This window comes from Salvelinus alpinus, chromosome 24 (genome assembly GCF_045679555.1).
Source record: "Salvelinus alpinus chromosome 24, SLU_Salpinus.1, whole genome shotgun sequence".
In the NCBI taxonomy this organism is placed as follows: Eukaryota; Metazoa; Chordata; class Actinopteri; order Salmoniformes; family Salmonidae; genus Salvelinus; species Salvelinus alpinus.
In genome coordinates, this window is record NC_092109.1 from 32069099 (window position 1) to 32089354 (window position 20256).

At 40.8% G+C, this 20256-nt stretch overlaps 2 protein-coding genes across 6 annotated transcripts; both read right to left on the reverse strand.

Annotated features, from left to right (window-relative positions):
* Window positions 1-211: 211 nt before the first annotated feature.
* LOC139551825 (ADP/ATP translocase 2-like) lies at window positions 212-2679 on the reverse strand. Its single transcript, XM_071363184.1, has 4 exons — window positions 2362-2679; window positions 1039-1522; window positions 806-946; window positions 212-652 (listed from the first exon to the last, which is right to left on the reverse strand). The coding sequence occupies exons 1-4, from the start codon at window positions 2470-2472 to the stop codon at window positions 495-497; spliced, it is 894 nt and encodes a 297-aa protein (XP_071219285.1). The 5' UTR covers window positions 2473-2679; the 3' UTR covers window positions 212-494.
* A 722-nt stretch (window positions 2680-3401) lies between these two features.
* Window positions 3402-15600, reverse strand: LOC139552643 (pre-mRNA 3'-end-processing factor FIP1-like). 5 transcript variants are annotated; one of them, XM_071364552.1, is made up of 16 exons: window positions 15301-15600; window positions 14875-14917; window positions 14684-14747; window positions 13270-13376; window positions 11563-11621; window positions 11352-11462; window positions 11111-11241; window positions 8644-8777; window positions 6015-6114; window positions 5744-5888; window positions 5587-5610; window positions 5298-5355; window positions 4931-4968; window positions 4642-4819; window positions 4342-4518; window positions 3402-4083 (listed from the first exon to the last, which is right to left on the reverse strand). In XM_071364552.1, the coding sequence occupies exons 1-16, from the start codon at window positions 15386-15388 to the stop codon at window positions 3960-3962; spliced, it is 1581 nt and encodes a 526-aa protein (XP_071220653.1). In that variant the 5' UTR covers window positions 15389-15600; the 3' UTR covers window positions 3402-3959. The 5 variants fall into 5 exon arrangements, with proteins under 5 accessions (XP_071220653.1, XP_071220651.1, XP_071220650.1 ...); XM_071364550.1 differs by having other exon boundaries at window positions 4931-4965; window positions 8644-8783; XM_071364549.1 differs by having other exon boundaries at window positions 8644-8783.
* Between the last annotated feature and the right edge of the window lie 4656 nt (window positions 15601-20256).

The following is a 20256-nucleotide window of genomic DNA, read 5'->3' on the forward strand; positions in this document are numbered from 1 at the left end:
TCAAAGGCTAAGTAGGCGATAAGGCTAAGTAGTTGATAAGCACACAACTATAGCTGTAAGTGGTGTAATCCACTTGATTATCCAATCAGTGCACATTTCCCATAATCTCTGAAACCCAGACATTCAACAAACCTGCATACCAATAGAACAGTTAACTTTGCAGCCCCCCCCCCCCCATTAAAAAAAAAACACTACTGACATCATTCCAGTGTAGGTTTGTCCATTATAATGAATTTATTCAAGTGGTGGTTAGAAACATACCCACTGGAGGACAGGAGTAGTATTTGAGGTTTCTTATACAGGAATGACATTGGTAAATGAGAATGGAACGTTTGAAAGATAAAATGCTCAACTTACAGCCGCCACCCTCAACTAGTAGCAGACCACTAGCTGGTTCACATAAATAAGGCAGAATGCAGGATCCATAGGAGTGGAAAGTTGTTACATTTAGCCATTTAATGTAAATTCAACAGTGATGTTAAAAAAACAATAATTTAAAGGACTTTCTTTAGCTCATCGTACAAGACCAGCACAAAGGCACCACCCATGCCTCTGAGAACATTGGACCAGGCTCCCTTGAAGAAGGCCTTGCCACCCTCATCACGAGCAATCTTCTTCCAGCAGTCCATGGTACCAGAGTACATGATATCAGCTGGAGAGAAAAAAGTTGACGCAAGTTAGGACATAATGCCAATTTAGTTGTATTTGGAATTGCATGTTTCTCCTAGTCTTCCAGATGTACAATTTCTCCCTAACCATTTAAACATGGCAACACTGGACGGTTTGGGTGACGAGGAAAACTCACCTCCTTTACGGCCAGACTGCATCATCATACGACGACGGACAGTGTCGAAGGGGTAGGAGGTCAGGCCGGCCACAGCAGTTACAGACTGAGCGATTGCCCAGCTCACTAAGATGGAAGTGTTCTTGGAGTCTGGCAGCATACCTGTTACATACCACACAATATTACATATCGCACAAAACGACAGACACCAACAGCTTTCTGTGAAAAGATGTTATCAGTGTTAAAGTCTATACCTTTAGCAGTGTCATAAATTCCGAAGTATGAAGCTCTGTAGATGATGATGCCCTGGACAGACACTGCGAAGCCCTGGTACAGACCCCTCATACCGTCAGACCTGAACGTCTTCGCCAAGCAATCTGCCAGACCGTTGTACTCCCTCGCACCAGCCTTTCCGACATCAGCTCCCAGACGAGTTCTGGCAAAATCAAGAGGGTAGACAAAGCAAAGGGAGGTGGCTCCTGCAGCACCACCAGAGGCCAGGTTGCCAGCGAAGTACCTCCAGAACTGCTTTCGCTTGTCTACACCGTCAAGGAAGACACTCTTGTACTTGTCTTTGAAAGCAAAGTTGAGGGCCTGGGTGGGGAAGTATCTGATGACATTAGCCAGGTTACCTCTCCAGAAGGCAAGGAAGCCCTGCTCCTTTGGAATGCGGGTAACACAATCTATGATACCCTTGTACTGCATTTCTTTGCTGATCTGCTTGCTGGCATGTTGGACCTGTTAAGAATAGGAGAACACTTGATTTACACTTATATGATAAAATAAATAAACCCTTAAATGCATGCTGGTAAAGCTGACGTTTTCTGCCCTGCAGTCATCCCTGAGCTCTGCTCAACTCGACCTTGCCACCTGCTTAAATCAGGGCTTTCTGGTTGCTAACGATTTGCATCAACTATTTAATTGAACAAGACAGACCAACACTTGGTGGTTACGGTTTGCCGGTCAAATTACCCTGCAGACTTTCAATGCCAGCCAAGTATTTAGTTTAACCTCAGTTCTACCACTGTGGCTGCAGTACCTACCCAACTGCTCGATTGTTCAAGTCGTGATAACGTATATTTTACTGGTATGATTTACTACGAAACCAAGCTAGTTAGTCGAGTAACGTAACTAAATTGTTAAATGTAAATGAGTTGTGTAAATAACTATATCAGGTGCCATCCAGAAAGAGGAATTGCCCAATGTCATAGACTGGCCCTGGCTTTGTTAGCTAGCTAACGTTAGCATTGTGTGGCCGAGCTAGCCAACCTGTGCTAATGACTTACTGCGTTAGCCAGCCGGCTAGCGTGTAGGTCATTTGAAACATCTCATGACCTCGAATTATGACAACCAGCAGAAGATGCTAGATAACCATCCTGCGTTTATTAAACATATCAAATCAATATAATAGTCTTAAGACATTGAAAAGACATAGCTAGCTAGATGTACGTTACCGCAAGGAAGATAAGCAGCGTGCATTTCTCTAGCCAGTGATAACAGATAGCTAAGTTAGCTAGCTGATGCTTGCCATGCAGCAGAGGCGGCATAACTTTAGCTAGTCATGGACCAATAGCTACCTGAAGGAGAAGCTTGACTCTCTCGATGGGAGCAACCGCCGTTTTGGAGATGGCAGCAGAGATGCCACCAGCCAAGAAATCCTTGGCAAATGAAACTGCGGTCTCATTCATTGTGCGATGTTATAAATTGACTTGCAGACAGAAGAACACTTGCCCTGCAACAGCGGATGGCCTACCACGAAATGGCCGATTTTATAGACGCGTAGGAATTTTATGAATTCAGCAGATCGCGAGACACAGCGGGAACTCATATTCCATTGTCATCTGACGATAGGCGCAGAGGAAAAAATATCCGCAATCACAGATTTAGAGTCGTCACTAGTTACCACAAGAACAAAACCATAATTATGTCTACAATGTATCTTCTTAAAATCTGATTTAATCCTAACCACACAGCTAACTTTATGCCTAACCCTGACCTTAACTGAAGAGAAAAAAGGAACATTTTGTTTTCATGAATTTTTACGATTTTTACGATTTTGTGGCTGTGGTAACTTGTGACAACCCAGATCTAGGATTAGATCGTCATACCCATCCTTAATCTCAACAATCAATGGGACCTAAAATATATCTGACCCTGTATCAGTGGAAGGTGCAACTTCTACCTCCCCCGAATGCCTTTGTAATAAGGGGTGAGAGAAAGTTTAAGCATGCGAAAGGTTCAATTTCACCACAAAACATAAGCAAATGGATCTGTATCTATACTGTTTAAAAAAAAAATCTTTGTTTACGCACTTATATTCGCTGGTGGTTGGAGTATGATCTCTCTCTTGATCCCTTTCTCTCTCTTTCGCATCCTTCAAAATGTAACAAATGTCAAATGAGAAGTCTACAGTACCATGACCTGACGGTTCATCACCACTACTTTACATGCAATTGTTGGACATAGCCAAAATGTGAATTTGCTGTATTTTTATTGGGTGAATTGTGGGAAAAGATCCATGCAATAAAGCAAGGCCTCAAACGCTACTGTAATTACAAACTACGCTACGCATAGTTTAAGTGGTCGATGGTCACAGATCACAAAAAAATAGTAAAGCCCAGGTCAGGATTTTGTTTAATGTAAAGAGAGGCGACAGTATACAGTATTATATTATATTATACCTTGCTACTCTGTGCCAGAATGTCAGAAGATAGGACACATTTTTATAGTTTGAATCTAATCTACATAATGACATATCTGTATCAACTAATATTTTTTATAGAAAAAGTGGTATCAACACAGTGTTTGAAATGGCTTCTGGCAAAGAAATTACATTCTATATATTTACAATATGACAAAGCAAGATGGGGCCTGTCCTAACAGTGACAATTATGAATCTGGACAATGTAATGATGCAGTTGACAATGTCCATGATCAATGCATGAGTAAAAATCATAATTCTAGTATGATTACACTTGTATTTTAGGCTACACACCATTGAAACAACTTAAGAAGCCATTAGATTGGAATCTCTTTCTTGATTCCAATCACTTCACTTGAAATGGACATTTCATATTACATTTTTCCTTACAAGAAATCAAAATTGTCTAGCCATGGTCATTTTCTTTTTACAAAGATTAAGATCTAGCCATGGAGCCGCAATGTTCTGCTTTTTTCAGTCCTTGTGCTCTTCCCCACGCCCCAACATATCCTCTGGGACATCCTTGTCTTCTTTGCTGCGTTTGCTTTTCTTGTGTTTGTGTCTGCGATGCCCCTCCCCCTCATCATCATGCTGCTTGCTGTAAGGAAATTCATAATATAATATCATTCTGTTAACATTTTTGTAAGCGTTTATCTTAACTTAAAGTGAGTAACCACACATTGCTAGTTAAAAAGAACCACAAGCTTATCAATGGAGCTTATGTTCATCAATCTCGTAAATGTAGGCCAGTAAAGTAAAACCTAACCAGTGTGCATGATATATTTGAAATAAACCACAAATTCTGTCCTACTGCATTTTCCTTTTTCTCAATCTAACAATACTAACTTTCCCTCACCGTTTGGAAGACTTGTGTTTACCACTCTCCTCCTTGTCACGATGGCGTCTGTCTCGCTGATGCTCCTCCCTCTCCCTGCTACGCCTACCGCTGCTGTCATGAACATGAAGGTAACTGTGCTCAAATTCTCGCTCACTCTCTCGATCATGGCTGTAGTAGTGGTAACGGTCATCCTCACTAGGCCAGATATCAAGACAGATGAGAGAAAGTTTAGGCATGCGAAAGGTTCAATTTCACCACAAAACATAAGCAAATGGATCTGTATCTATACTGTTTAACATTTTTTCTTTGTTTACGCACTTATATTCGCTGGTGGTTGGAGTATGATCTCTCTCTTGATCCCTTTCTCTCTCTCTTTCTCTATGACTTCCTTGGTACTCCCAATGCCCTCGTCCTCTGTCTTCCCCCCCCTTCTCCAGCACAGAGCCCCAAGGCATGTGTGATGATGAGACTGGAGGGTAGCTAATGAAGCTTGACTCTGAAAGAAAATACACTGCATTAACTGCAATACAAGAGGAAGTTATTTGATGTGTGGAGCATAAGGCATGACAATTGTATTTTGAACCTGCCAGGTAACCACGATACATACCTCCACTGTTGTATCCAAAAGGAAGAGGGGCTCTACTGCTGTAATTCAGGGAAGGACAAATTGTCAGGATTAAGACCATCACTTAAACATTCACACAAACGCGGCAGAGTAAAGAGAGGCTCTGACTGGTACTGCTTATGAAACAGAAGTTCTGACGCCTCACTGCAGTCCATAGTAGAGCTGCAGGAAGATCTTTGGGGGTGGGGGTGCTGCGAATTGTTTCAGAAAGATTTCTTAGCATGCGCTACAGACTGCTATATTGGTCTGCTAATACAGGACTATTAAATGTGGCTTTAGAGCAGCGTCTGAACGTATTGCCTTATTAATGCATTAGTATATTTTAATTAGTCTACTGACTCTCACATACCTATCCACAGGTGGCATCATCAAGGTAGGGGGAGGAGCAAGGGGAGGTAGGAACAGGCCTAGGGGAAAAGCAGTATGTAATCCTCACCAAACAACAAATATTTGATCTTGAGTATAACTATGTAGCATACACATTCAGATTACATTTCTAGATGAATGGTTATGTATGTTTACAGCCATTTCAAAGCATGTTGTATAATATTATCATACTACAATAAAAATGCATTTCTCTTGCATCCTCTGAGAAACTAAGGACTACACAGTTTTGTGGTCCAGCTATAAAAACGTACCTGTAATGGAAGGTGGGGGTATACCTGAGAATGAGACCAAACATGTAAAGGTATTATAACATTATGTTATAATTTCTCATGGCTCTCCTTATCATATCACAAGACTATGCATTTGGTATGCTTTCATTCATGGTCTGGATAAAGGATGATACCTTACCTGGGGGGTGAAGAGGTGGGGGCATACCAGATACTGGTGGAGGAGGATGCAGGAAGTGTGGTGGGGGCATACCCATTGGAAGAGGAGGGGGAGGTCCTGCTGGTGGAACCAAGGGTTGTACCTTGTTACCATGGTCTCCGAGCACCTGCAGAGTTGTTGAGAACATTGAATGATGCAGAACAATAGGTGTAGGTGTGTGTCTTACACTCCTTAGCCTGCAGTCATCTTTGACTTCATCAAATAAAATCACTGAATGTGTGAACAGATTAACCTGGATAGGATTCTGTTCCTGCATTTCCCTCCTTCGGCCTTCAACCCGGCGAATGGCTCCTGTCTGTCCACCAATCACATCAATAGTTCCACCCAATTTCCTACAGAAAGAGATGACAGACATCTGTACTCTCTCTCACTGCAGTCAGGAGCCATTTATGCTTCACATGCTTTCTCTACCAAGTGTAAAATAAGTATTTAACAAGCGTAGCTATTTACAATCCAGTTCTTTTGAGGAAAATGTTGTACCAGATCTGAGTTAGTCTCGGAGATCCCAGACCTAGGGCAGCAACAGCACTTGGTCTGGGATTAATGATTGAGACAAAAAAATGTTTAAAGCCAATAAATCACGAGGCAGATATGCCAGAATGTCACGATTCGAAACCAAAGTTTGCAGGCAAAACCTTTGCAGTGGTTTTAGTGAAGGTGGTTGATGCAAACTAGCCACTTGCGAAATGCACCCATTAAAAAGAACCCCTGTGATCTCCATCTTGCTAGCTACTATTTTGTGTCCGGGAATGTTTACGTTAGGGCAACAAGCTGATAACGCAAAAAGCGGATAAGGCAGTGACGTAAGAAAGCCGAATGTCCCAACTCCGCCCTTTCCTCTATGCCAAACTGACGTTGTATACATACTGTTAAGCTGGAACATTGGAATATTGTGGGAGACAAGACTGAGTTGGTGTGATGCTTGAACATGTAGAGGTTATTACTTCCATATTTAAGCATAACTTTATTAACAGGTTTTCTTCAAATAAAATCAAATGTTATTGGTCACATACACATGGTTAGCAGATGTTATTGCAATGGTTGCGGAATGCTTGTGTTTCTAGTTCCGACAGTGCAGCAATATCTAACATGTCATTTAACAATTCCACAACAACTACATAATACACACAAATCTAAGTAAAGGAATGGAATATATAAACTCAGCAAAAAAAAGAAACGTCATCTCACTGTCAACTGCGTTTATTTTCAGCAAACTTAACATGTGTAAATATTTGTATGAACATAACAAGATTCAACAACTGAGACATAAACTGAACAAATTCCATAGACATGTGACTAACTAAAATGGAATAATGTGTCCCTGAACAAAGGGGGGGTCAAAATTAAAAGTAACAGTCAGTATCTGGTGTGGCCACCAGCTGCATTAAGTACTGCAGTGCATCTCCTTCTCATGGACTGCACCAGATTTGCCAGTTCTTGCTGTGAGATGTTACCCCACACTTCCACCAAGGCACCTGCAAGTTCCAGGACATTTCTGGGGGGAATGGCCCTAGCCCTCACCCTCCGATCCAACAGGTCCCAGACGTGCTCAATGGGATTGAGATCCGGGCTCTTCGCTGCCCATGGCAGAACACTGACATTCCTGTCTTGCAGGAAATCACGCACAGAACAAGCAGTATGGCTGGTGGCATTGTCATGCTGGAGGGTCATGTCAGGATGAGCCTGCAGGAAGGGTACCACATGAAGGAGGAGGATGTCTTCCCTGTAACGCACAGCGTTGAGATTGCCTGCAATGACAACAAGCTCAGTCCGATGATGCTGTGACACACCGCCCCAGACCATGACGGACCCTCCACCTCCAAATAGATCCTGCTCCAGAGTACAGGCCTCGGTGTAACGCTCATTCCTTCGACGATAAACGCAAATCCGACCATCACCCGTGGTGAGACAAAAACGCGATTCGTCAGTGAAGAGCACTTTTTGCCAGTCTTGTCCAGCACGGTGGGTTTGTGCCCATAGGCAACGTTGTTGCCAGTGATGTCTGGTGAGGACATGCCTTATAACAGGCCTACAAGCCCTCAGTTCAGCCTCTCTCAGCCTATTGCGGACAGTCTGAGCACTGATGGAGGGATTGTGCGTTCCTGGTGTAACTTGGGCAGTTGTTGTTGCCATCCTGTACCTGTCCCGCAGGTGTGATGTTTGGATGTACCGATCCTGTGCAGGTGTTGTTACACGTGGTCTGCCACTGCGAGGACGATCAGCTGTCCGTTCTGTCTCCCTGTAGCGCTGTCTCACAGTACGGACATTGCAATTTATTGCCTTGGCCACATCTGCAGTACTCATGCCTCCTTGCAGCATGCTTAAGGCACGTTCACGCAGATGAGCAGGGACTCTGGGTATCTTTCTTTTGGTGTTTTTCAGAGTCAGTAGAAAGGCCTCTTTAGTTTCCTAAGTTTTCATAACTGTGACCTTAATTTCCTACCGTCTGTAAGCTGTTAGTGTCTTAACGACTGTTCCACAGGTGCATGTTCATTAATTGTTTATGGTTCATTGAACAAGCATGGGAAACAGTGTTTAAACCCTTTACAATGAAGATCTGTAAAGTTATTTGGATTTTTACGAACTATCTTTGAAAGACAGGGTCCCGAAAAAGGGACGTTTCTTTTTTTGCTGAGTTTACATAGAAATATATCGATGAGCAATGACATAGCGGCATAGACAAGATGCAATAGATGGTATAAAATACAGTATATACATATGAGATGAGTAATGCAAGATATGTAAACATTATTAAAGTGCCATTATTAAAGTGGCAAATGATTTCAAGTCTGTATGTAGGCAGCAGCCTCTCTCTGTTAGTGATGGCTGTTTAACAGTCTGAATCCCTCTTACATGTTTACCTGTTAGGTGGGGGTCCTGCCTTCAGTCTGTTGGCGGCGAGGGCCAGGACTGAAGCAGGGGGGAAATCTGGCTTGTAATCAGGCTTGATGGAAGGCGGTTCGGTATCCTTTTCTAAAGTGGTTGCCCTTCCCTGCTGAACCTCGAAAATAAAACAATTGTCCAATTATTTCCCACCTGCAAAATATCCCTGTTAATATAATCAAATCTATGTTAGTACTGTATCACATTTAGAAATAAGATAGACTATTATTTTATATTAACATTAGTAATATTATTACCAATGGAATTATTAATGTATTATTTGACTTGGGGCCAAATCCAGTGGGGTCTGTTCTTGATTTAAGTGTGGGATGAGAAATCTGACACAGAAAACAGCAGCTTTTCCTTGGCTGGGCCAGTCTATTTTATTTCAGTTCACATAACTATATTTCCTGTCTTTCTTGATGATTAAAGCTAGAATCATTAATTGCTACATACATTTTTTGACTTATAAATTAATGATACAGTGCCTTTAGAAAGCATTCATACCCCTTGACTTATTCCACATTTGTTGTGTTTGTTACAGCTTGAATTCAAAATTAATGAAATATTTATTTTTCTCACCCATCTCATAATGAAAAGGTTAAAGCATGCTTTTAGAAATGTCTGCACATTTATTGAAAATTAAATACAGAAATATCTTATTTACATAAGTATTCACACCCCTGAGTCAATACATGTTAAGAATCACCTTTTGCAGTGATTACACACTGTGAGTCTTTCTGGATAAGTCTCTAAGAGCTTTGCACACCTGGATTGTACAATATTTGCCAATTATTATTATTTTTTTTATTCAAAATTCTTCAAGGTTGTTGTTCATTGCTAGAAAACCATTTCAAGTCTTGACCATAGATTTTCAAGCAGATTTAAGTCAAAACTGTAACTCAGACACATTCACCGTGTTCTTGGTAAGCAACTCCAGTGTAGATTTGTCCTTGTGTTTTAGGTTATTGTCCTGCTGAAAGGTGAATTCATCACCCAGTGTCTGGTGGAAAACAGACTGAACCAGGTTTTCCTTTAGGATTTGCCTGTGCTTAACTCCATTCCATTTCTTTTTCATCCTGAAAAACTCCCCAGTCCTTAACGACTACAAGCATACCCATAACATGATGCAGCCACCACTATGCATCAAAATACGAAGAGTGGTACTCAGTAATGTGTTGTATTGGATTTGCCACAAACATAACACTTTGAATTCAGGACAAAAAGTGAATTATTTTGCCACATTTTTTTGCAGAATTACTTTAGCACCTGCATGTTTTGGAATATTTTTTGTCTGTACAGGCTTTCTTTTTATCACTCTATCAATTAGATTAGTATTGTGGAGTAACGACAATGTTGCTCCATCTCAGTTTTCTCCTATCACAACCATTAAACTCTGGAACTGTTTTAAAGTCACCATTGACATGGTGAAATCCCTGAGCGGTTTCCTTCCTCTTCGGAAGGACGCCTGTATCTTTGTAGTGACTGGATGAATTGATACACCATCCAAAGTGTACTGAATAACTTCTCTATGCTCAAAGGGATATTCACTGTCTGCTTTTTTACATTTTTACCCATCTACCAATTGGTGACCTTCTTTGCAAGGCATTGGAAAATCTCCCTGGTCTTTGTGGTTGAATCTGTGTTTGAAATTCACTGCTCGACTAAGGAACCTTACAGATAATTGTATGTGTGGGGTACAGAGATGAGGTGGTCATTCAAAAATCATGTTAAACACAATTGTTGCACACAGAGTGAGTCCCTGCAACTTATTATGTGACTTATTAAGCACAATTTTACTCCTGAACTTATTTAGGCTTGCCATAACAAAGGGGTTGAATATTTATTGACTCAAGACATTTCAGCTTTTAATTTTTTATTAATTTGTAAAAATATCTAAAAACATAATTCCACATTGACATTATGGGGTATTGTGTGTAGACAAATGACAAAAACAATCTCAATTGAATTCATTTTAAATTCAGGCTGTAACACAACAAAATGTGGAAAAAGTTAAGGGGTATGAATGCTTTCTGAATGCACTGTATATACCCATTCATTCTTGAAGAATATAACTTATAAATGCCTCATGAGCTTAGTTCAACTGTCATACCCTATCAGAACCCAAAATATAAGCTTGTTTCACTCCAGTGTTTGTAAAGAATGTAAATGTAAACAAATACTACATAGCCTGAAAACATTGTTAAAAATATAATTTGTAATAATAACTTTGTAGCTTTGTCTATGAATTTGAGAGTGGTTACACTTCTCCAGGGCCATCTCTCAGCTTTTTACCAAAACTGAGGCAGGGTGGCGCTTTGTTATTGTATAATTTAAGGATTCTAGCTTAAAGGTTCATTACTCTTAACCATCACTGTTTGGAGACAAACACAAAGTTTTACAGTAGTGTGAGAAGTTGGTATAATCAATGTTTTGAGGACTCACTGTTATCTTGTTTTCAAAACTGAGAGGAGCACTGGGCTCCAGGCCAAGCTGTAGTCTGCGCTGTCTCTCACAGTATCCCTTCCATGTTTCCTCATTAAAACTATAGTTGAAGTAGTCTGAGAGGTCGGCACCTAGAGACAGAACAACATACAAAATAATGAATTGATGTTGTAACAATCTGCAGCAATTTTATTTCAAAGATTCAAACGGTCAGTTCAGTATACGTAAGCAAATCCCTTACCTGGCTTTCTCCATGGTTTGTCCTCAAAGATGTCCATTTCCACCTCCACAACTGGTGCACCATTGAAGGCCCCTAGTGTCTCTATATCTATCCCTTTGGGCTGCAGCTTAACTTGTAGCAAAACAGTAACATCATGAATTAGTCAACAAATACAATAAAACCATTATTGCCCACCTTAAATAATCCCCCAAAACAGGACGAGTTCACTCACTGGCTGCTGCTGAGGCATAGCCACGAGCTGGTTTCAAGCTCAGGTTCATGCCCGTTCCCCTGCAGAGATTCAGAAAGATTTCTTTAAAAATGTATCCAGTGGCCTTCATTAGTCCCCCAGATTTTAAATCAAGTGTGATACTGTCATTATTATTCATTACAGCAGTATACACAGCCCCTCAGAAAGTATTCACACCCCTTGACATTCCAAATGTTGTTGTGTTACAGCCTGATTTCAAAATGTATTCAATAATTTTTTTACCCTCACCTGTCTACACACAATAACCCATAAATGACAAAGTGAAAACATGTTTTTGACATTTTTGCAAACGTATTTAAAATGAAATACTGAAATATCTAATTTACGTAAGTATTCAATCCCCTGAGTCAATACATGTTAGAATCACCTTTAGCAGAGATTACAGCTGCGGGTCTTTCTGGGTAAGTCTGTAAGAGCTTTGCACACCTGGATTATACAGTATTTGCACATTATTATTTTTTAAATTCTTCAAGCTCTGTCGAGTTGGTTGTTGATCATTGCTAGACAGCCATTTTTATGTCTTGCCAGAGATTTAAAAGTTGATTTATGTCAAAAATGTAACCAGGCCACTTAGGAGTATTACATGTAATCTTGGTAAGCAACAACTATATTTGGCCTTGTGTTTTAGTTTATTGTCCTGGTGAAAGGTGAATTTGTCTCCTAGAGTCTGTTGGAAAAAAGACTGAACCAGGGTTTCCTCTAGGATTATGCCTGTGCTAAGCTCTATTCCATTTTATTTTTATAAAAAAAACTCCCTAGTCCTTTCTGATGACAAGCATACCCATAACATGATGCAGCCACCACCATGCTTGAAAATATGAAGAGTGGTGCTCAGTGATGTGTGGTGTTGGATTTGCCACAAACATAATGCTTTGTATTCAGGACATAACGTTCATTTCTTTGCCATATTTTTTGCAGTTTTACTTTAGTGCCTTATTGCAGACAGGATGCATGTTAAGGAATATTTTTTATTCTGTTCAGTCTTTCTTCTTTTCACTCTGTCATTTAGGTTAGTATTGTGGAGTAACTACAATGTTGTTGATCCATCCTCAGTTTTCACCTGTCACAGCCATTAAACTCTGAAACTGTTTTCAAGTTACCACTGGCCTTATGGTGAAATCCCTGAGCGGTTTCCTTCCTCTTCGGAAGGACGCCTGTATCTTTGTAGTGACTGGGTGTATTGATACACCATCCAAAGTGTAATTAATAACTTCATCATCTTCAAAGGGATATTCTATGTCTGCTTTTTTACCCATCTACCAATAGATGTCCTTCTTTGCGAGGCATTTGAAAACCATGAATCTGTGTTTGAAATCCACTACTCGACTGAGGGACCTTACAGATAAAAATGTACTCCTGAACTTATTTAGGCTTGCCATAACAAAGGGGTTGAATACTTATTGACTCAAGACATTTCAGCTTAAAATTTTGTATTAATTTGTAAAAATGTCTAAAAACATAATTCCACTTTGACATTATGGGGTATTGAGTGTAAGCCAGTAACATAAAATCTAAATGTAATCAATTTTAAATTCAGGCTGTAACACAACAAAATGAGGAAAAAGTCAAGGGGTGTGAATACTTTCTGAAGGCTCTGTATTTAACCCTCTGACTTAACACAGTTTTTTGGAAAAGCAACTGTCTCTCGGGATGCGCAAGTACACTTACATGTAGGAAGGTGCACCAGTTTTGATGTTACCAATGGTGACCTTGACGTCATCATCGTCATCACTGTCACTGTCCTCCTCCTCTTCACCTTCAGTACCTTTGGCTTCCTGTTGAAAAAAGGGAGAAGCATAGTAACATTAACCCCGTTGAGTTGCCCATTTTGGACTTCTATCCCCTTTTAAACATTGTGTGTTTGAGCTACAGTAGGTTGTACCATTGGATTAGTCTATTTCTTCTGCATCCGTAGATACCAACCATTAGTCTGTGTGATTAACGGGGGCTGAGCTAAAGCGGTGTTTCTGAGAAAAGGGCAGATCCCGAATGGTCCGAATGGTTTACGCTACAAACTATTAAAAGCTATCTATGAAAAGATGACTCTCACAAACACAAGCATGTTTTGCTCTGTGACGCTAACAAGCTACACAACCCTTACAAAGATTGGAGTTTTGAAGATGCCGTAAAAGTGCAGTAACTGCAGTCGACTGTGGTATTCTGGACGCAGTAATTGCAAAATAACTGAACTGCCTTTATACTGCACTTTAACTGCAGTTACACTGCAAAATTACTGCAATAAAAAAACGGTGTTCTTTTGGACGCAGTATTTGCAGCATACTGCAGTTATACAGCACTCTAACTACAATATGTTTTTGTAAGGGAAGAGTCGTTAGAAGGTAAGGGGTTCTTCTACATAGATCATAGGAAATCCCGGGACATAGGGTCTATAATACTGTAATAAGCTCACATATAGTTGCTGTCATGAACTCCAAACTCCAAACAGTTGTCACTGACAAGTTGGATATTCATTTCCCAGTAAGCAAACCATTTCTGTAATTACAGCATTCATATAAATAAATTTTTATCAAATTTTTGCTTTGACGGACCTTGTTTTTTTATTGACATTTGTCAATAAAACGCATGAATACAACTGTTTATGTAAAATAGGTTTGTGTTCTACTTATAGCCCTGGTTGTCCTGAAAATAAAATGGTACAACACATCATTGTGAGGCTAAATATAAAGTCTGGACATGCAGATAAATGAAAGTCAGATAAGCAGATTTTTGCTGGAGTCTCGGGACTGATAGGGTTAACACTACAAAATGAACGCTCACACCTGCACCATTACGTAAACCAACACACACCTCATTGGTTGCCTATGAGAGGTTCCTCTATTTCTATTGGTTGGATCTCATCGCTGTGTTACAGTATGAATGAACCATCAGAGGTTTAGGAATATCTATTTTCTCAGAGAGAATTGGTATGCAACTAATAACACCGGGTGTACTATTATGTAACAACTTACAACAGCTGTTAAGATACATTGGGAACTCTTTAGCCTACATTGTGAAAACGTTTTAGAACTAACTATTTATCTATGTGATAAGAAATGTAGATGATATTGCCCCCATGCCATGCCTGTGATGCAGCATCCTTCTCTTCGGTATTGCCCATTGAAGTCAGCTGAAGGGAGTCACCAGGCCTAATAAGCAGAGGGGGAAATTATTGTAGTTACATTGTAATAGCATGTCAAATAATATTTGGAACATCATGTGCCTTGAGTGAATTTGGGTGAGAGGATCAAGTGAGCAGGAAAGATACATTCTTACCCCGGCAAACCCTCGGGGACATTTTGTTTCTTGGTGTTTTCCCCTAAGAAAAGATGACATGATGATTGAAGGTCGATGCATTTACTGCCAGTCGCCTAGCATTTAAGACAAGAGCGTTTTGGAGCTAATTTGTTTTGGGCTGAGCTGCCAAACCATACTGCAGATTTTGCAGGGGAAAATGTACATGATAAAATCATCTTAGGTGTGCATCCTAAGATAAATCAAAACACTCCACAAAAAAGACACCACTAGATGTGCAAAAATGTGCGATGCGCAGAATTCCTATGTGTTTTGAGCATCATCGGTGAAGCCGGTGGTTGGTGTTGTGCGTTTGTTAACTGTCTCAATTAATCTTGATCAACATCTGAGGGAAGGAACTGTTTAGCGCATGCCTTGTGTATCCATGTGGATACATTGTATATTCACCCCCATACAGCCAATGTTCTTCGTCTTCAACCTGATGGGGCTCACTCAACGGGACTGCTGATTCTGAAATGGTCAACTCAGTAGCCATGGTGTAAATTAGATGCGTGGTCTATTTTTCCGTTTTTCGACCTTGTCCGGCCGCCAGTGTTTGCCGAATAGCAAAAGCCTATAACATATCATGTGCCTGATAACACCTCTGCCATTATCAAGTCATCAAAATCCGCTAATTATCACGAACTGATGATAGTAACCTCTATGACAGACAGCCTACCTCTTTCCCAACAACACCCGCCTCCTAGTAGAGTGGCATTCAAAAGGCAAAACAAAAGGTCCTGGGTCCTAGTGCCTTCACCAGTCCTTGTATTTTAACTATTCAATTTAAGGGGCTTTATTGGCATGGGAAACATATGTTTACATTGCCAAAGCACGTGAAATAGATCATAAACAAAAGTGAAATAAACAATAACACATTTACAGTAAACATTAAAGTAATAAATACATATTATGTCTATATACAGCATAGTAGTGATGCGCAAATAGTTAAACATAAATATGGGTTGTATTAACAATGGTGTTTGTTCTTCACTGGTTGCCCTTTTCTTTTGGCAACAGGTCACAAATCTTTCTGCTGTGATTGCACACTGTGGTATTTCACCTAATAGATATGGGAGTTTATCAAAATTGTTTGTTTTCAAATTATTTGTGAGTCTGTGTAATCTAAGGGAAATATGTGTCTCTAATATGGTCATACATTTGACAGGAGGTTAGGAAGTGCAGCTCAGTTTCCACCTCATTTTTTGGGCAGCGTGCATATAGCCTGTCTTCTCTTGAGAGCCAGGTCTGTCAGATCCTAATTGGTATGTCGAATTTTATGTTCATTTTGATGGCATAGAAGGCCCTTCTTGCCTTGTCTCTCAGATCGTTCACAGCTTTATGGAAGTTACCTGTGGCGCTGATGTTTAGGCCGAGGTATGTATAGTTTTCTGTGATTTTCAAACAGTACATTTTCCAACTGGGCTATACATTTGGGTGAGGTTTTTTCTCGCCTGAGTAGCCTCGTTTCACTGCCAAAAATAAAATTCAACCATCTAGTGTTCAGCGAAATAACAACACAATGTCAAATACAGGTAGCATAGTCAAATAATTAACATCCAATCACATTAACCGTTACTCTCTCGCGGGAAATCTTCACTCTTGTGCAGACATTTAGAAATGAAACATGACAATTAGAAAAATAAGCCACAGGAGGTTTTTTTGCGAGAATAAAGACGACTTTTGAGGAGTAAGACATTTACAAAAGTAAAAGATACCAATAATAAGAAGGGACAAGAAGCATCTTATATGGTGAGCTACCGACTGGCTAGGACAGGCAAGCCCCATACTATTGGACTTAATTCTTCCTGCTGCCACAGATATGGCTGGGACAATTCTGGGGGAAAAGGCCCAAAAAACTATACAGCCTTCATCAAACAACACTGTTTCACAATGCATCAGTGACATGGCAGGAGATGTTTTGAAACAATTACTGCTTCGCATACATGCCAGTGAATTATATGCGTTACAGCTGCATGAGTCAACAGACGTGGCGGCCCTGGCACAGCTCCCTGGCACATGTCCGTTAAGTTTATGGGGGGTTAATTAAGGAAGACATCCTCTTCTGCAAACCACTGGAAACCAGGACAACATGAGAAGATATTTTTGAAGTACTGGACAGCTTTGTGACATCAAATGGACTTTGGTGGTCAAGATGTGTTGGTATCTGTACTGATGCCGCAAAAGCCATGACAGGGATACATAGTGGAGTGGTAACGAGTGTGCAAGCAGTTGCTCCTGACGCCATTTGGGTACATTGCAGCATCCACCGAGAGGCTCTTGCTGCCAAGGGAATGCCTGACAGCTTGAAAGACGTTTTGGACACTACAGTGAAAATGGTTAACTTTGTTAAAGCAGGGCGCCCGAACTCTCGGTATATTCTGCATTATGCAATAATATGGGCAGCGACCATGTAACGCTTTTACAACATACAGAAGTGCGCTGGTTATCAAGGGGCAAAGTTATGGTCACGATTTTTTGAATTGAGAGACGAGCTTAAAGTTTTCTTTACTGACCATCATTTTCACTTGTCTACCGCTCCCTCAACGTAACCAAGACTAAGGAGATTATTGTGGACTACAGGAAAAGGAGTAACGTGCACGCCCCATTCTCATCAACGGGGCTGTAGTGGGGCAGGTTGAGAGCTTCAAGTTCCTTGGTGTCCACATCAACAACAAACTAGAATGGTCCAAACACACCAAGACAGTCGTGAAGAGGGCACGACAAAACCTATTCCCCCTCAGGAAAGTAAAAAGATTTGGTATGGGTCCTGAGATCCTCAAAAGGTTCTACAGCTGCAACATAGAGAGCATCCTGACTGGTTGCATCACTGCCTTGTACGACAATTGCTCGGCCTCTGACCGCAAGGCACTACAGAGGGTAGTGCGTACGGCCCAGTACATCACTGGGGCTAAGCTGCCTGCCATCCAGGACCTCTACACAAGGCAGTGTCAGAGGAAGGCCCTAAAAATTGTTAAAGACCCCAGCCACCCCAGTCATAGACTGTTCTCTCTACTACCGCATGGCAAGCTGTACCGGTGTGCCAAGTCTAAGACAAAAAGGCTTCTCAACAGTTTTTACCACCAAGCCATAAGACTCCGGAACAGGTAATCAAATGGCTACCCGGACTATTTGCATTGTGTGCCCCCCCCCACCCCCCCCCCCCACCAACCCCTCTTTTTACACTGCTGCTACTCTCTGTTTATCATATATGCATAGCCACTTTAACTATACATTCATGTACATACTACCTCAATTGGGCCGACCAACCAGTGCTCCCGCACATTGGCTAACTGGGCTATCTGCATTGTGTCCCACCCACCAACCCCTCTTTTACGCTACTGCTACTCTCTGTTCATCATATATGCATAGTCACTTTAACCATATCTACATGTACATACTACCTCAATCAGCCTGACTAACCGGTGTCTGTATGTAGCCTCGCTACTTTTATAGCCTCGCTACTGTATATAGTCTGTCTTTTTACTGTTGTTTTATTTCTTTACCTACCTATTGTTCACCTAATAACTTTTTTGCACTATTGGTTAGAGCCTGTAAGTAAGCATTTCACTGTAAGGTCTACCTACACCTGTTATATTCAGCGCACGTGACAAATAAACTTTGATTTGATTTGATTCAAAGAGGTTTTCTGGGTCTCTATATTTTTGGTTGGACAGGTTTCTCAATTTCTTTGTTAGGTTTTAGCATTCTTCATCAAACCATTTGTCATTGTTGTTAATTTTCTTAGGTTGTCTGCTTGACATTTTTAGATTTGATAGTATATTTGACCTCTCAGCTTCCCTGTTTAGGTTTTCTAAGTTTTCACCTTCACTATTACAGTGAAACATTTTGTCTGTGAAATTGTCTAGAAGGGATTGAATTTGTTGTTGCATGTCTTAATATTATTCAGTTCCTTTGGCTTTGATGCCTCATGATTGAGCAAAGCTCTGTTCAAGTAGAGTGTGATTTTGCTGTGATCTGATAGGGGTGTCAGTGGACTGACTGTGAATGCTATAAGAGACTCTGGATTGAGGTCAGTGATAAAGTAGCCTACAGTACTACTGCCAAGTGATGAGCTATATGTGTACCTACCATAGGAGTCCCCTTGAAGCCTAACATTGACACCAGTGCCTTGCAAAACTATTCATCCCCCTTGGCGTTTTTCCTATTTTGTTGCATTACAACCTGTAATTTAAATTGATTTTTATTTGGATTTCATGTAACGGACATACACAAAATAGCCAAAATTGGAGAAGTGAAATGAAAAAAATAACTTGTTTCAAAAAATTACAAATGGAAAAGTGGTGCATGCATATGTATTCACCCCCTTTGGTATGAAGCCCCTAAATAAGATCTGGTGCAACCAATTACCTTCAGAAGTCACATAATTAATTAAATAAAGTCCACCTGGGTGCAATCTAATTGTCACATGATCTGAGTATACATATATACACCTGTACACCTGGCCTCAGAGTCTGCAACACCACTAAGCAAGGGGCACCACCAAGCAAGGGGCACCATGAAGACCAAGGAGCTCTCCAAACAGGTCAGGGACAAAGTTGCGGAGAAGTACAGATCAGGGTTGGGTTATAAAATAATATCAGAAACTTTGAACATCCCATGGAGCACCATTAAATCCATTATTAAAAAATGGAAAGAATATGGCACCACAACAAACCTGCCAAGAGAGGGCCGCCCACCAAAACTCACGGACCAGGCAAGGAGGGCATTAATCAGAGAGGCAACAAAGAGACCAAAGATAACTCTGAAGGAGCTGAAAAGCTCCACAGTGGAGATTGGAGTATCTGTCCATAGGACCATTTTAAGCAGTACACTCCACAGAGCTGGGCTTTACAGAAGAGTGGCCAGAAAAAGCCATTGCTTAAAGAAAAAAATAAACAAACACGTTTGGTGTTCGCCAAAAGGCATGTGGGAGACTCCCCAAACATATGGAAGAAGGTACTCTGGTCAGATGAGACTAAAATGTTGCTTTTTGGCCATCAAGGAAAGCGCTATCTATGTCTGGTGCAAACCCAACACCTCTCATCACCCAAGAACACCATCCCCACAGTGAAGCATGGTGGTGGCAGCATCATGCTGTGGGGATGTTATTCATCGGCAGGGACTGGGAAACTGGTCAGAATTGAAGGATGGCGCTAAATACAGGGAAATTCTTGAGGGAAACCTGTTTCAGTCTTCCAGAGATTTGAGACTGGGACAGAGGTTCACCTTCCAAATCAAATCAAATGTATTTATATAGCCCTTCTTACATCAGCTGATATCTCAAAGTGCTTTACCGAAACCCAGCCTAAAACACCAAACAGCAAGCAATGCAGGTGTAGAAGCACGGTGGCTAGGAAAAAC